Source organism: Pinus tabuliformis, chromosome 5_2 (assembly GCF_031772625.1).
Source record: "Pinus tabuliformis cultivar Carrire ecotype Pingquan chromosome 5_2, CPIR1, whole genome shotgun sequence".
NCBI lineage: Eukaryota > Viridiplantae > Streptophyta > Pinopsida > Pinales > Pinaceae > Pinus > Pinus tabuliformis.
In genome coordinates this window covers 937,227,793-937,245,343 of record NC_142306.1, presented here as the reverse complement: position 1 = coordinate 937,245,343, position 17,551 = coordinate 937,227,793, and the positions used below count along the sequence as shown (strand labels likewise).

The following is a 17,551-nucleotide window of genomic DNA, read 5'->3' as shown; positions in this document are numbered from 1 at the left end:
TCGGGTCCGTGTGTAATCGCAATCACAATTTATAGCGCCATCCCTTTATAACTTGCAATGGATAACTTCCGACATGGCGGACGCGATATAGCATTAGGGTGTGTTACAATAGGACCATCGGGTCCGCAACATATATCGCAATCAGCGCTTTCGGGGGTGACAACCCTTTATAACTTGCAATTACCATGGATGCAATAGATCAATAGGGCATTTTATAATGTTGCAGCGAGTCCGCATACGTATTGCAATATATATGTGTGTGTGTGTGTGTGTGTGTGTGTGTGTGTGGGGGGCAAGGCTTAGAGCTGGAATACAAGGATACATATGAAATACACTGAAAATCCCACTTCGAAACACTTAGCCGGACTTCAACTGTTTATACACCCAGACATATATATCGTCGGGTCCGCACATGTATATCGCAGTCGGGGGTTTCAGGTAGTGGCACATAATAGAACCCCCCAATATGATTTCTTAGATATATATGTACTCTACCTCCGATAGTATATATTGCTCCGCCTCTGCTTCTATGTCCTCTGCTCTTTGTACTCTTCCGCTCTTCCTCTATGCTCCTCTGATCGGTCTTCCTTTGGATTCCGATAGTTCTTCTTTGGCATATATTACTCCCGATACTCCCGATATGGCTCCTCCAACGTTACTCCTCCTCAATCTTCCACTCCGATAGCTCTATTTATGCTCCTCTGATAGCTCTGTTTTGCTTTGATATTCTGCAATACTCCTCTGATGCGTTAACTCCTCTTTTGATGAATTCCTCCGCCTCCGATAGTCTCTCCAATGGCTTGACTGTCTTGGCTTTCCTCTGGTTTCTCCTCTAGTTTCTTTGCTCCTAGAATATTGCCATATTGACATACTCTTGTTGCTTCATGGATCTACTCTACTTGGCTTCATATCATCATTTACTTGTCCAGAATATTGCCATATTGACATCAATGACAACCTAGGTTAACAGTTAGAACTCTAGGGTAGGTATTGTTAATGAGGCCTTAACCTTCTTACCCTGGACTTCTTTCTACAACCCTGTGCGAGACTTGCTTCAAAACAATTGAGGTGAAGGCTCTCATTTAGATTAAGCATCTAACTAAAATAAACCAAGATCATGCACTTCACATCTAGATTAGTATCTGCATTTCATCTAGGATAGATATTGCATATCATCCTTGCAACATTTGTCTATCCTTTAGCTTGACATATTAATCATTGTTGTGCATGTATTTCTCAATTCTAAGGCACTGGTTTATCACTGATATATCTCAAATAATCTAATTGTTGGTGCTCATTAATCTTACTTACCATATAATTTGAATCAAGTTGCTAGGATATTCATTTGTATCTCCTAAAACTTGTTGATCCTCAACAAGTCCTCATCCATTTCACCTTTAAGGACTATCCCCCTTAGCCTACTTCCAGGAGATAGCTTAAATGGAGTGAGTAGGGATCAGAGTGACAGCCCCTACTCTGAATGTAAACAACAGATCTCTTTGGTTTATTTCCAAAGCATATATTTAATTCTAGAAGTTAAAAATACCAGTGATATTATTTTTTGGTGATTTAGTGTTTATTTGGGTAAATAAATAAATTGGGGATAAAATAAATTGTTGTGAGAAAATAAATTTGGTTGGTATTAGAAATTTAACAAGAGCAAACACCTTGTCTCAAAGGCCCAAGTCTCTGAATACGGCTTCAAAACTGTTGAAGTTTCAAGAATGGAAACTTTGTCTTTCCAAGGCCCAAGACTCTTGATGTGTCTTCAAAAACATTGAAGTTGCAAGAGTTAAAACCTTGTCTTTCAAAGGCTCAAAACTCTTGAGACGGCTTTGAAAATGCTGGGCTCTAATACCATATAATGATATCAGAGATTATTGATATCATATAGTGATAACACAAACACATAAAGAGAACAAAGATTGCATTAATAATGAGAAAGCACAAGCTTTCTTATAAAGGGTTACAACAGCAAGTTTCAAGAATGGAAACTTTGTCTTTCCAAGGCCCAAGACTCTTGATGTGTCTTCAAAAACATTGAAGTTGCAAGAGTTAAAACCTTGTCTTTCAAAGGCTCAAAACTCTTGAGACGGCTTTGAAAATGCTGGGCTCTAATACCATATAATGATATCAGAGATTATTGATATCATATAGTGATAACACAAACACATAAAGAGAACAAAGATTGCATTAATAATGAGAAAGCACAAGCTTTCTTATAAAGGGTTACAACAGCAAGCTAGTTGAGTCACTCCACATTCCACTTTATGAATGTGGGATAAACCAAAAAGAACACTAAAGTAAAATAGAACATAAAATAATCTAAAGACCAAGGGACTTTATTAATCCCTTTAAGTGACCATTATAATCTAATATTTACTTTAGCATTTATAGCATCCCTAAGGCTGAAAATTCAGAGAGCTAAGATACAGGAAACCTTTAAGATAGAGGTGAGATATTTAGTTTGCAATAAAACTCCTGGAATGAAGAAATTTCGACACTAACTACAGTATTGAATTAACCTCATACGATGAAATACCTTGTAGTTGTCAATCAACCGAGTGAGCATAACAATTACAGGACAACGATGCTGAATTATCATCTCCCAAAAGTCTTCTGTTGTCTCTTGTAAAGGACCCTGTGTGGCTATAAACTTTGGAATATTTTCACTTGCAGAGCTCTAGATCACAAATTATAGATGCTGTCAGAATGCTTTAAATTTCTTGACTCCAGAAGAAACTCTCAGTTGCAAATAGTTATATTAATTGAATAAACTGCATAAATAATAACATACAAAAAAAAAATGCAACAACTACTGCCTCAATCCCCTGTAATATTCTCTAATCCTGCATATCAGTCTGACCAAATATGCTTCCATACCACAATGTAGCTGGCATTGATGTAGTCATTCCCTGCAAATGGGCTTCCTTTATTATAATTTAGCACAACCCGTGTGTCATCAACTGAATGAGAGTCAAGCCTGAACAAATTCCCTTGCTAAAAAATCCCAGAAAGGCAACCGAGAGACGAACTTCTATGACTGTGCAAAGACAAATACAATGTCCTTTGTAACTCCCTAACAATTTATGAAATCGATCTTTAAAAAAGCATGTACATTCTTATGATGACTATGCTTTAATTAAAATTAATTGTTCCAAATGGAACATACTAGAATGCTACTCTAATATTCTTCTCAACTTTCAATATGCTTAAGGATACAAGGTATAACATCTGGGTAACGATTTTTGTATATATTGCCATTTTGACGTGCAACCAAAGTCCTTCTCATAAGCTCTGCCCCCTTTGCTCTGCGCGACTATAAAATAACAGAAAACTGAGTCAAACTAATTAGCCCAACATTTTCTTCTCATAAACAGGTTTATTTTGATATTAGTAGACACAATCTTGAAAATGTAAACATAAATAATAATATAGAAGATAAATGGCACATGCAAACACTGGAACATAAACAAGAAGCCTTCAACACACCCTTGAATATATAACACATTCCTTAGTAAAGTTGAAAGTGAAATCAATCAATGACAAGAGCTAAAAATTTCGATAAATATATGAGGTGTCTCATAATCAAGATTCTAGAAGTACACTGGGTTTTAAAACGTTTTTGGGCATTTTTTGCAAAAAGGAGTCCCCATTAGTATAACAGTTTTTCCCCATCTTTGAATTCACTACTGAAGACTCCTGCTTGTCCACATTAGGGAACATAGAAAGGCTAGTCCTTTGAGGGTAATATAGGCATTGTAATTAACACATTTTGGTCATTAAACAACATCGATATAATTACTTTTATTCTTTCAGAAGGTTTCTCATAAAGTTACTTAATTTTTCAGGTATGGTGCACTTATTCTCTATGGTTTCAACAAATTTTTGGGAGCCTGAAAAGAACTTCTTCATTAGCTCCTATGATATTCCACATACAGCCTACAGAATAAGTGCTTCATATATTACTATAAGTCACTTCACTCTGGCTAGTTAATCAACTAAGTTTGCTTAAGAACATGTTGACCATGTACATATCAACAGTCCAAGAAGCAGAGTATAAATAAAATAAAAAATTTGAGTCAGTATCAACATTGTAAACCCAAATTCTGCTTTTGTATTGTAACAATAATTCTATTATCACTACTAAGCCATGTAACAACACCTAGGTAAGCCTATGATTCTTCTCAAAGGGTTTCACTCTAGGGAGTTTTTTAACCTCCCTAAATTGTCTGTGTTTGTAAACACAAATAATTGGAAAAGTTTTTCTCCTAGATATACCCCAGAGCTAGGGTGGAGCTCGTTGACAAGGTCTTAGGTGAGTCTTAAGGTTATCAAGTCTATGTATTTTATCATACTAGCATATGTCTTGTGTCACAGAATTTGGTTGAGTCTTAAGAGGTTTGTGTCTATGTGTAATTTCCCCTTCTAAGGGTTGAATTATTTGTAATATTTTGTTGTAAAAGTGTCTAGAAATATTTTTGGTGAATGGTTCCTCATAATTAGAAGTTAGAACACCATTACTAAAATATTTTTTAGATACTTATAAAGGGTGGAAAAATATTTAATCCCCTATTGAGTCTGTTAATTTTATTTTCTGGCAAAAATAAATAATAAAATTAGCCACAAATTGTCTAAAAAATAAAATGAAGGGAAAAATTAATTACCCTCCAAGTGGAAAAATTATTTGAGGCTATTTTCAAAGGAAAAATCAAAGTCAAAGATAAAAACCTCATATCCAAAGCAGAAGGACCAAGTGCAGAAATTCGTTGGGCCAGAGAAGACTATTTCCCAACAAATCAAAATTTTTGGACCAAGAAGTTGAATATTTTGCACAAGTAACGATAATTTGATTTTTTGAAGGTCCTCCAGTGGTCCAAAAGTGAAAGGTTGACCCTCCAGCACAGTGAACAAGGAAGATCGAGTTCTTTTAGAGTTTTGTGCCAGCTAATCAAGGGTTCGAATTTTCTGTGATAAGGATCAAGCCGTGGATCGATGCAACTAGTTGTTATTTTCCACTTGGAAGGGTTGATCCCTCTCATTTTCTATATAAGGAAACATTTTGCTCCTCATTTGATTATCAAAAAATTTTGTTCTGAGCTAAGGTCTGCTGAAATATTTTTAATAAATGTCTTTGGAGTTTCAATTCAAGATGTCTCTCACTCGATGATTCATGGTATGTGTTGAATTGGTTTTAATGCTCTAATTGTCTTTATCTAAAGATTATTGTTTCATAGCCAATGGTTGGATTATCTATTAGCATAGGTATCTTGCTTTAGGTATTGGACTAGAGTAAACACATTGAGGCTACCAAATCTAGCAGGTATCTCTAGATTAGTTTTCTTGTGTGATTAGAACCCCTCTGAAACTAATAGTTCTTCTTTTGTGTAGAAATCTTCAGATATTCATCCCTTGGGTACTCCCCCAAGTACATGGACTTTGAGGTGACCACACCTTGTTTCAACACCGAGCTTATCTAACGATTTCATGATGCAGGATACCTTAATCAAAATTATCTCTATCAATTATTTTCAAATTTTTATTTGGTCTAAAAACATTTATTTGCTAATTAGAGCTTGGATTTAATTGTAAATAGCGTGAATAATTTGTAAATATTTTCCTACTAACCCTTGTATATTACTTTTCTTATTTTGTAAAAATATTTTGGGGTTTTTATTTTAGAATTTTCTAAATCTTGTGCCTTGGCCCTATTTATTTGACTTACAAGTGCCAAAGGATCAAATTTTCAAAGAAAAATTCAAATGTGAAGATCATAGTTCTAACCTAGCCTAGACGGCTAGGGTTTGAGGTAGTATTCAGCCTTTGGAAGGGGTCGTCTAGCCTAAAGAAGGAGGTCGTTCAGCTTTTGGAGGTGGATTTATGGTCTAGAGGTCCCGATCTACAAGATCTAACTCCCATATTCTCAATGCCTAGACTCTAAGAGGGCGTCGCTAGCCCTAGAGGGCATGTTTGCTGTTGCAACTAGGGTTTGTCAATAGAATTTGTCACTGAAAGACTTGGCAAGCTAATTTTTGTGGAGAAAATGAATTTTTTGTGGCTCATTCTCATCCATTTGCTTCATTTAGGGTAGTCACAGGCCTAGGAGGCCTTTTTGACCTAGCCGTTGGGGATTTGAGGCCTTTTTGGCTTGGCCACAAGGGTTTCTAGGGCCTTTAGCCTTAGCCGCAACCCCTAAAAGGCATCTTGGACTAGGCCACAGGCCTAGTTGGGCTTGAATTTTGTATTTCAATTAATTTTTGGCACTAATATTTTGTGATTGCAGGCCTAATATTATTTTTGCAAAGGGTTTTGAGGTAATCTTTCCATTGAAAATTTATCATTGCCTTGGATTTCTTGTCTAGTAGGCTAATTACTTGTTTTGCAAGGCTAACATTCACTTTGGAAGGGGTTTTGTGGGCCAAATAAGCTTTCTAGCCCTAGCCGTTAGGGCTACGACCACTCTCTCACTTGGCCACTAACTCTAGGAGGCCTTGTTACCTACTACCTGAGGGTGATATCATGGTCCTCAACGGGCAACCAGTAGCCTCTTGCAACCACCAGATAGCTCGATGTGCCACCATCTTGACCACTTGAGCCAACTATTATGCTCCCTCACCCATCTATTATGATCGTTTGTTTGAAGGTGGACCTTCCAACCCCGAAGGTATAGCCTTTCATTATGTAGTTGGGTATTTTGGCTTACTTATCATGGACACTTTTGGGCATGGATTAGTGGGGGGGGTCAGAGGAAAGAACGGGCTTGGTTTGTACTCTTGTCTCCTTTGTCCAACTTGGTGGTTAACCTTGTATCTTAATCTCGTGGGATCTCCTTTATTGGCTACTAGATTTAGGAATGGCAAATCCTTATTTTGGTTGTGTGGTCCTATTTCCCAACACCACATACATCACTCCCCTCCACTCATTACAACCCCTTCAACCATATTTCCCATCTGGGTCCACATTTGTCCATTGTGTCCACAAGGAGTTAGCCTCCCCCTCCCCTTGTCCACACTTTGAATTGGGCCTGAAACGATGCCTCGGAGGTTGATGCAGCAAAAAAGAAAGTAAAAAGCATAATTTGGCTACTCTCAACAGGAAATGTACCATAAGATACAAAAGTTTCTTGGGACATACAAATTTAGCACGTGGGCAAAAGCCAACATGAGCTCTACCCTCTATCATTATGGCCATCACCCTGGTTCATAGGGCCCCTATATGAGCCCCCCGCATCATTAAGGAACCCATGATTGTCCCAACCCTGGTGAGCGATGAATTGCCCAACCTTAAGGGGGTATTCTCTGCTACATCATTCACACCATGCTCTCATCCCCTGGAGCAATGAACAGTTATATAAGAAAAATCAATAAAAAGCCAAAGGCATATGAAGAAGGGTGGAAAAACAAAGGCCAGGGTAACTCATGTACCACGATTGCTCCCTCCTACATTCATACACCCAAGTGTGGGCTTCCCTCATCATGGCTACCTTTGTACTATCGCATGTGACTTGGAGCCTTCCCCTAAAGTCCCACTCTATTCCATCATTATATCACGTGACATCTGCCACTTAAGGGATGTACCATGACCTGTCGCTCCCTTAGAGGTTGAAACCACTTAATAGGGTCCTTGATTAATCTCCTTCTTGAACTTGGAGACACTTGTATGTTCTAAAGCCCATTATGGAAGGGCATGCCACTGTGAAGTGTCCACTTGGTTCCATGATTTATAAGCTCATTTACTCAATTACACTGATGATTTGTTGTACTGGAAGGTGAGGAGATGCATTGGATCTTATACAAGATTACAGGGGGGTCTTTTTCTTAGGGTTTGGTCTCCCTATACGGGGTCCAAGCCCTCCAGAGGGTCATATTAGCATTTGTAGGGTGAGCATAGAGAGCCATGGCCTCCACTATAGCAAAAAGCAAATAGCCACATCATGGGATCCTTCAGCTCCACTCAATGCTCGCTTGTGTTCCATTTATTTGACGATGATGATGTACCTAGACCACCTTGTGTAGCCGGCTACACACTTGCACCACACACTTGGCAGTTATTCAAGGGCCCAATTGAGGATGTGTCTCACCATGGGAGACAAAGGGAGGGCTTGCATCATTGTTCCAACCCTTACAGATGGGATACAGGCTTGTTCGATCCACTTGGAGACCCATGAGGATGTTTTTGTGCCCCCACTTGGGAGCACCACAGGTCATTTGCTTGGAGATCAAGGGGCCACCCCCTTCATCACTATTTTTGGAGCCCTTCCATCCATTTTGGCACATGTTGGACTTCACTAGGCCTTCCAACGGCCCTCCTAGCTATTGTATTATCATTTCGACCCTCCTGAGAGGCTTATTTTTCATGTTATGGAGCTATTTGGTGGGCTTGTCACCAATTAGGGTGTTATTTTGCACATTAGAGACACTTTTAGGGGTTTGTTAGGCTAATTAGACCCATTGAACTATTAGAGGCTCATATAAATACAAGTGAGGCCTCATTTGTAACTCATCATCACTTGGATTTGGATCATTGTTTCTTTTGGAATTTCGCTATATCTATTGAAGGACGAATTAGAGATTCTTTAATGCATTTTGATGTTTGGGTTAATAATGCTATCCTATTTTGGAGCTTCTCTCTTGCAAATTTGATGGATGGATATACTTTTTCTACCATGTAAGCTTCTCTTTTATGTGAAATTTTCATTATATGATTAATGTATGGAAAACTGCATCATGATGTTGATTGTGCTCTAAACTATGCGAAAATCTTGAATCACTTTGGTAGTCTTGATCTATTGCATGCATTATTCATTGGGCAAGAAAAAAGAAATGTTCTTAGGGGTTGTCTTTGAAAACCAAACCCTAAAACTCCACTATTTGACAAGTCAAAGTATAAATCCTTGTTGTAGCTAAGTAGTTGCTTCATTAGGTCATGTGAAGCTACAATTAAGCTCCTTGATAAAACAAAACCCTAAATCAATCTTATTCTTGACTCCATTCTCCCAATAGACTAGTCACTAGTCCTAGATCCTTGGTGATCACATTAACTTAACGAAATATTATTCTTTCACCTCTTTTCTTCCTCTTTTCTTGGTCCCCTATGAATAAGGAGATTTTTTAGGGCTTGGTGCAAACTTTTAGGGAGGAGGAATTTTAGGATTATGTTTGGACAAGTTTCTTCATTTATGCCTCCTCTAGGCATCCTCTAGTTTTGAACGAATTCTAACAGTGGAATTACAAATAAATTGATGCCCTAGCTATCACACTAAGAGGGAACCCTTGAAGCTCCTTTGACTTGGAGATTTCTTGAAGGTTTGCACTTTGCAATTCATCATTCAAAACCTTTTGTCATAACTATAGGTGATCATTGGATGAGCCTTTACCACGGTATATATCTCAACTCTTAGTCTTTTATAGTATTTCTCTCAAGGGGTTTTTCGTGGAAAGTCACCCTAGATTCTCCCAAAGCTCACACTTTAATTGAATCTTTCCATTGAATGAGCCATCCTTGCCTCACTTTGAACCCTAGTATAAACACATCAATCACAAGTGAGGGATTTTGGAAGTTTTGATCTTAGGCATTCATCATTTTTTAATATTCCTAAACCCGAGGTCATCCTTCCCTCAAGCCTTTCTTGGAGAGCCCTTCTTTTGCTTCTAAAACAAACAACCTATTATCTGAGCCTCTCCTTTGAATGGGCATTGGAAATCACATTGTGCATCGTTATTGACCTCATCATTCTAGTGATTTCCCTATACCGAGACTCCTCCCATCGGTGAAAGTCTGTAAAGAGCAAGGGACATTGACTGAGGTGACAATGGATCCTTGTCCCATTGTTGCCACTTGATCTAGTAGTAGTCCCTTTGGAACCCCTCCTAGGACCCCTGCTAAATTAAGCGGTAACAGACCTACTTGCCATCCATAAGTGAGTCAAAGTGATGAAATCGTGGCGTAGAAGGGTCGTTGGAAGGTTGAGTTGAGTCCTAAAGGTGCCATAGTGAGGGAGAGGGCTCCATGAATTACAAATGGGGATGGCCCCTAATCTCTATGTAAATCATCATGTTGTGCTCCAAAGTGACTCTAGGGCACAAGTATTGGTCTCATGGGCCTTCTAATGAAAATAAGCCTGTAAACTGCTCCAAATGAGGGCTCTCAAGATGGTGCTTGCCCTCCCATGTCTCAAGAATGAGACAAACCTCCTCTGGGCCTCAGATTAGCTGCCAAACCCTGTATAAAATGCTAAGCCGATTGGGGGCACTACTAGTCCAAGTGCATCATCTCGTATATAATGCAAGGCAATGAACAATCTGTTTAAAGTGTTGAGGCTGCCCATGGCATAAGATAATGCTCTGTCACATGATGGACACCCATGGATCTCAACACTTTCCCTACAAGTGTCAATACGATCCTCTTGTGGGCTTGGATATCGTATAGGGAGGCCAAGACCAAAGCAAAACCACCTGCCAATCCTGTATAAGATCCAATGCATCTCCTCGCCTTTAGATACAACAATTCATTAGTGCAATTGAGTGAATGGGCTTGTTAATCAAGCGCAGAAATGGACACTTCATATTGGGTTTCCCTTCCAGATTTGGGGCTTTGAGAATGTAATGGTGTTACCTCACTAGGTAGGAGTGGCTAATAAACAACTCTATTAGGTGTTCCCAACCCCTAAAGGAAAGGACATGTCCAAGGTACATCCTTCGAGTGGTAGGTGTCATGTGGATAATGATGAGGTGGATAGGGACACAAGGGTCTCAAGGTCAAATGACATGGGCTCCAGGGTGGTAATGATGAGGGATGCCCACATATTTGGGTATATGAATGTACAATGGAGCAATTGTGGTACATAAGTTACCCCAACCTTTTTTTTTCCACCCTTCTTCATTTGCATTTTGCCTTTTATTGATTTTTTTTTATTTTACTACTCAGGGCTCCAAGGGATGAGAGTATGATGTGTATGATATAGCAGTGATTACCCCCTTAAGGTAGGGCAGTTCATCACCCACCAAGGCTTGGGACATACATGGGTTCCTTAATGATGCAAGGCGCACTCATAGGGGCCCTAGGAACTAGAGTGACGGCCATAATGATAAGGGTTAGAGCTCATGCTTGGCTTTTGCCCAGGCGCTAAATTTTATTGTCCAAGCCATCTTTCGCATTTTGTGGTACATTTCCTATTGTAAGTGGCCATATTATGCTTTTATCTTTTTTTTAGCTACATCAACCTTCAAGGCATCGTTCTAGGCCTGACCCAAACATGTGGACAAGGGGAGAGAGAGTACTAGAGCCTTATGGACCCAGTAGTCATTTGAACCCAGAAAGGGAAGATGATGAAATAGGGCAAGTAATGTGTGGAGGGGGGTGAAAAATATGAAACAAGAAACGAGACCCCACTACCAAAATCAGGGTTTCCCAAGTAGTACCCATCCTGAAGCTATGAGCCAATAGGGAGATCCTGCGGGACTAGAGTTGAGGAATAACCCCCGATTTAAGGTGAGGGAACAAGACTACAGTCAAAAACCTTCCTCCTTCCAAGTCACCCAGTAATCTATACCTAAGTGTGCCCAAGAAAAACAAGCATAAACACTCAGTTACATAATGAAAAATCATACATCTAGGATTTGATGGCCCACCTTCAAACATACGATCTCAACAGATGGGTGAGGGGACATATGACTAGCTTAGGTAGCAGAGACATCTGGCACAACATCTACTATAGGGGTAGCTGTCAAAGGGCTGTTGGCTGAAGAAAAATCTAGAAGAAAAATTCTCCCATGAGATCACCCACGGTTGTGGGTAACAAGACCGTGACAGGTGTTCCAGAAGTAAGCAGGAAACATGATGACGTGTGCAGAAAGTGTGGACTTGGGAAGTTTGCAAAGGCCACATTTCCAAGGAGTGACAATAGAGCCAAGGGTGTGCTAGATCTGATACATTCTGATATTTGTGGTCCATTGTCCACTAAGTCCCTCAATGGTTGAGTATTTTGTGACCTTTATTGATGACTTCTCCAGGAAGACCTGGATTTACTTCTTGAAGACAAGGGATGAAGTCTTCAGTCACTTCCAAGAGTTTAAGGCTCTTGTGGAGAACTAAACAAGAAAGAAGATAAAGGCTCTTTGGATAGATAATGGAGGTGAGTACATCGATAAAGTCTTCAAGGTTTTCTGTACGAAGGAGGGAATCAAAAGGGGATGGACAGCTCTATACAACCCGCAGCAGAATGGGGTTGCAAAAAGAAATAATAGGATGACAGTTGGACTAACAAAGGCCATGTTATATGATCAGGATATGCCTAAGAATCTTTGCGTAGAGGCATGTAGCACAATACTTTACATTTAGAATGGGGTCTTGCATAAGGTGTTGGGTAAGATGACACATGAGGAGACATTTACAGGAAAGAAGATAGAAGTCAGACATTTCAAGATATTTTGCAGTAACACATATTGTCATGTTCCAAGTGAAAAGCGCACAAAACTAGATGCAACTGCAAAAAAGGGATTTTCCATTGGGTACAGTGAAACGTCCAAGGCATGCAGGATCTATATTCCAAGGAGTAGGAAGATCATCATGAGACAGGATGTAAAGTTCCACGAGGAGAAATCCTTCAAGAGATCTCGCAAGTTGCCAGTAGTTGATCAGAGTCAAGTAGAAGCCCCAAGTGCTGAACAAGAATCATAGGCTCAGGGCACGAGTACCAATACAGTGACTAGTATGGGCATAGGTACAAGTGGTGAGGAAAGTTCGCAGCTTGTGGAGAAGCAACAAGATGAAAATCTTGAAGCTCGACCCACCACAAGTGGGAGAAGGTGTTAAAATTTGGCAGCTTCGGGACGAATTCCCTTAAGGGAAACCCTAAGTCCCCAAGGACAAACCCTTGTGTCCCATGAGAATCAAAATTATTAATTAAACAAGTAATTATTAGAAGGGGAATATATTTGGAGCGAAATTCAAATTTCACAATTATGATTCCCGCCATGAGAATTCACAACCAAGATTTCAATGTCAGCTCCCCTCAAAGTCCATGGAAACAACTATATAAACCCTATGGTGTTGATCTCTAAAATGCAACTTCAGAAAACACACATCTATTATGAAATCTCCGGATGGATCTCATCTCTATCTTTCGCAAGGGTCAAGGACTGAGGCATTTGGCAAGGGTTATGATTTTAGGTTTAGCTGGATTACTCTTTCGCTATATCTACTTATGCTCAAGCTACAGGTCTATTCTCGCTCATGCTACAGGACAATTATACTCTCACTATGCACTCATTCATGCTATAGGTCTATGCTGGCACTAGTTACTAACTTGGATCCATCACTATTCTTCTACAGGTCTATACTCTCTATACTCTCTCGCTCTGTCTATAAGACTCACTTGGCCACAACACTCTGACACAGGACTCTCGCTCTAGGTATAACATATAATGTCACTCTTGGTATGACTAGAATGGCATGGGACTCTTGCTCTCGGGCACTCACATAATGGTCTGACATTTCACTGTATTGAAACGATCTCCATCACTTGACATGATCTCCCTCTTGCAATGTTGTGACTCTATATCCACATGATTTTCATAGCATTGAACTTGCTTTCTACACTGTTGTGTGAAAGCCCTAGTTTTACATTTTAACAATAAATGAAGTTTTCTGCACAAATTTATGAATTAACCAGACAATCTTAAATATTAACAAATCATTTGCAAGTACTTACCTAAAAACTTCGTTTGGAGGTGTTCCTGGTCTGTTGCTGCTCCCGCTCCTGCTACCAAACCAACCATTTTCCTCCTAGCCTATATGGGATCGACCTATCCGGTTCCCAGATCCAGAAGACTTCAAAATGAAGGTCTTCTGGCCCCTGTGCCCAAAACCCCAAGAACAATTGCTCAAATTCCCCAAATTTGCAGGCTCACTCCACAATTGTGTAACCTTCCTCTCCCCCTCCTCCCTCCTTCATCTCCCTTCTCTCCTTATATTTCCCCCCCGAAGTTGTTCTCCCCCCCCCAATTGCCTCTCCATCGAATCCTCTCCCATCTCAGTCGGTTGCCTGTCGATTAATCTCTTGCTGGCCTTGTCAGGAGGATAAGGTATTTATGATTAGAGGTGGTGGTCCATCCTAAGATGACAAGTTTACAACCTCATTTTTGAAACATGAGCGTATAATATCAATCACCCTCCTTAAATACTAATGGTGTAGTGTGCCTTCATTATTTGGTTTGGGTTAGATAAGATACAACACATTATATTTTATTTTTGCTTTACCTAATACACTTTTATTTAATTTTGTATAACATACTTACTTTCATTGTATACCATACATAATATCCTTTTTTTTAAATGATAATTTGCTTTATTTATAATTCCCTTTTCATTTTATTTTGTATAAATTATATTTCCATTTTAATTTGTATAATTTATAGCATTAACCTTTTATTTTGAATAATATTCTATGGTTACTTATTATGATGACGACACACACATAAATAACTACTTTAATGTATTCAATGTATTCTTGTGAGTTAGGTATTTATTTAACATTTTCAATAATTACGTCTTTTATTCTATGCTTGGAAATTCTTCATAATTTAATATGGATACTAGTGTAGTGCATGTGTGCATGCATATGTAGCTATTATATGCATGCTAATACTCCTATTCTACGCGTAGTTCGAGATGGGTTGCTTCATATTGCACGGTGATGGCATATGGTCTCACATCATAGGGCCTCGATCGAGCATCAATCTATTACATGATATCTCTGCGATATACACAATTCCTCTGTGTTACATGTATGGCATCTATGCACAGTTCCTTGACGTATGGTATCTCTATAATATAGTTGGTTCTTTGTATGTTTAGTATCTCTGCAATATAATTGCAATCATCACACTCCATGCATGGCATCATTGTTCCTCTATAGATACTTTGTCTTGAATATACATGTGGCATTATTTCTTTACAATATGTCTTGTGGCATTGGCTCAATGGCATCAACTGTACTATGGATTGCATTCTTCTCTGGCTCGATAAGTTGTTGTGAAAACTCGTATTATTTTTGGCTCACTATGTTGTGACTGTACCTCGAATCTATATTCTTCTTATTGACAGCATAGCAGCGATACCATGGGAGTAATGAAGTCTTGGAGATTAATATAACTATGGTCTGGGGCCAATGTTTTGATGATAGAAGGTAGCAGTGCTCATATGATTGGTTCTATTGATAACAGAGATTTCCCATGACCAAATTCTCTAGCTACAATTATATGATATCAATGACCTTTCACAGGGATGATGATACAGTTGCAACAACCTCGTTCCACGATCTTTGACTTCGCAATTATTGACAGCAATATTTTATGACCAGTATTGACAATGAATCTTGTTCACAAGCGACGTTGTGAACAAGTCATGTATAGGCCCTTGGTAGCCTAATGTATGTCTCATGATATTGGTACTTTGTATCTCAGCTGAACAATTGATGAAATCTAATAGAAGGAGGAGAACTGAATTTCAGGTTTTGCCCTAGTCTCCGACCACTCCTTAGTGTCTCTAGTTCTGCATATTTTTCTTCTCATGTTCCTTTTAGTGTTCCGCTGCATTGTTGTTGATATTGTTCTTTCTACATAATTGCTAATGATGTGATGATGTTTTGGGGTGAATGCATATGTAAATGATGTAAAGTATAAAATTGCAATTATCTAAAGCAAAGAACAATATAGCCCTAAGAAAATTAACAAAAGGAATCGCGAGGTGCTTCAAACATTGAGAGATGTGTAGGAGTTTGCAGGAACTCCTAGATCAAGCACCAGGGACAGGAGACCACCAGCGAGATATTCAGGGTACAAGCCAAAGAAGGACTTGAGCAAGCTTAAGTGTTTCAGTTGTCACGTATATGGTCATTATTCGACGAAGTGTCCGAGGAAGAAGGGAGATAATGAGAAGAAGGGGAAGGAGATAGCAAGTGTCGCTACTTCTTCCGACCTGGATGACCTCTCGAGAAGATTGGAGGGCAAGGATTTTGCTCTGGTTTCTCATTTTTCCAAGAGTACCATCGATGAGACTACATGGTACGTAGAAAATGGTGCATTGAAGCATGTGACAAGTTCGCGTGATGTGTTTGAGACTCTAACTGAATGGGACTCGAAGTTGCACATGGGAATGGCAACAAGAGTCGAAAAGAGATCAAAGGATTAGGTGTCGTGCCATTCAAGATAGAGTCAGGTCAATTGTTGCAAGTTCAAGATGTACTATCAGTACCAAAGCTCAAATACAAAGTATTGTATGTCTCAGTGATTTAGGCAAAGGGGTTTGAAATGATTTTCTAGGATGGGAAAGCAAGACTCAAGCCCAAAGACTCTAACTCTGTTGGAGTTTCCATTAGAGTTAAAGAGCATGGTCTATATCGGCTTGAGAAGAAGTAGGTGCAGGTTCTAAAGGCTCAAAGGGAGCCAAGTTCTAACAGGAGTATGCAAGTTCAGAGGGAGAATCCACAACCCAAGAAGAGCGTGTGGTAAGTGGGAAGTAAGGGGACTTCTACAGCTAGCAAGAAGGAACTGTGGGATGGCATGAAGGCCTGTCAAGAAAAGAGGAATAAGCGGGAGGCTTCTCGTGGCAGACACTACCAAGAAGAGTATGGTTCATTCTACAGGGTATGTTGCAGTAGTGAACGCCAATAAGTTGGGCTAGTGTCACTAGTAGTGATGATGATGACGAGATACTTCCAAGTGGTGGAAGTACCTCCCTCGCTAAGAGGGAGTGTTGATTTATGTAGCTTGGTAGGTACTCCCACATGCTAAAGTAAAGGATTTGGGAGAAAATGACCCAGGAGGACTTCTGTGGGCAAAGTACCCAAGTAGTGGATATTGCACCCAAAGATGTAGGCACAAAACCAAGTGGTGTTTTGGATGATTCGATCATTGAGGGCATGTGGGGCACCCTTGAAGGACTAAGGAGCACCAAAGGCACCAATGATGTGGCGTTGAAAGAATGAAAAGAAATTTTTTCATGTGATTTTATGGAGTTTTAACATTTTGTTAAGGTTGGTTTTGATGTTATATGGTGACCCTTGGTGGCTAGTAAATCCCACCTTGAACTCTATAGAAAGGAGACGATGTGACCTCATTCACATCACATCCAAGTGCAACGCATCATAGGAGAAATACATTTGAGGAGTCGCAGGCCTATAGGAGCCTTTCCCAAGTGAAGAAGAGGTCGAAGTTCTCACCTCTTTATGTGTTTGGACAGGGCCGAGTTAGGCAACTTGCTTGTTGAAAATGCAACAAGATGATGGAGCTTAGTGGAAAGGAGTCGCCTTCACTAAGTGGGCCCGCAGGCTATTTTTGGCGCAAAGTCTATTTTTAGACATATGGATCATGGTCTATGAGTTGCAGGATGCTATTTGTGGATGATTGGTCATGTTGGTAAAAATAGATGGACTTCTATTTTTAGACATATGGGCGGAGTCTATTTTTAGACTGCCAGGCTAAAAATAGAACAGTCGAATATTATTAGCTCTTAATAATATTTAGACTATAAACATTATTTTATCCTCTTG

General features: G+C 39.5%; 1 protein-coding gene across 1 annotated transcript in view; it reads right to left on the bottom strand.

The window, feature by feature from the left end:
• Positions 1-17,551, bottom strand: part of LOC149162351 (protein-tyrosine-phosphatase PTP1-like) — a 161,359-nt gene that overhangs the window by 121,983 nt on the left and 21,825 nt on the right. Inside the window, exons 3-5 of the mRNA XM_089437227.1 lie at positions 3,223-3,319; positions 2,884-2,966; positions 2,543-2,683 (exon numbers count right to left, since the gene is read on the bottom strand). Coding sequence (XP_089293353.1) covers positions 2,543-2,683; positions 2,884-2,966; positions 3,223-3,319 — 321 coding nt within the window. The remainder of the gene's footprint in view (positions 1-2,542; positions 2,684-2,883; positions 2,967-3,222; positions 3,320-17,551) is intronic.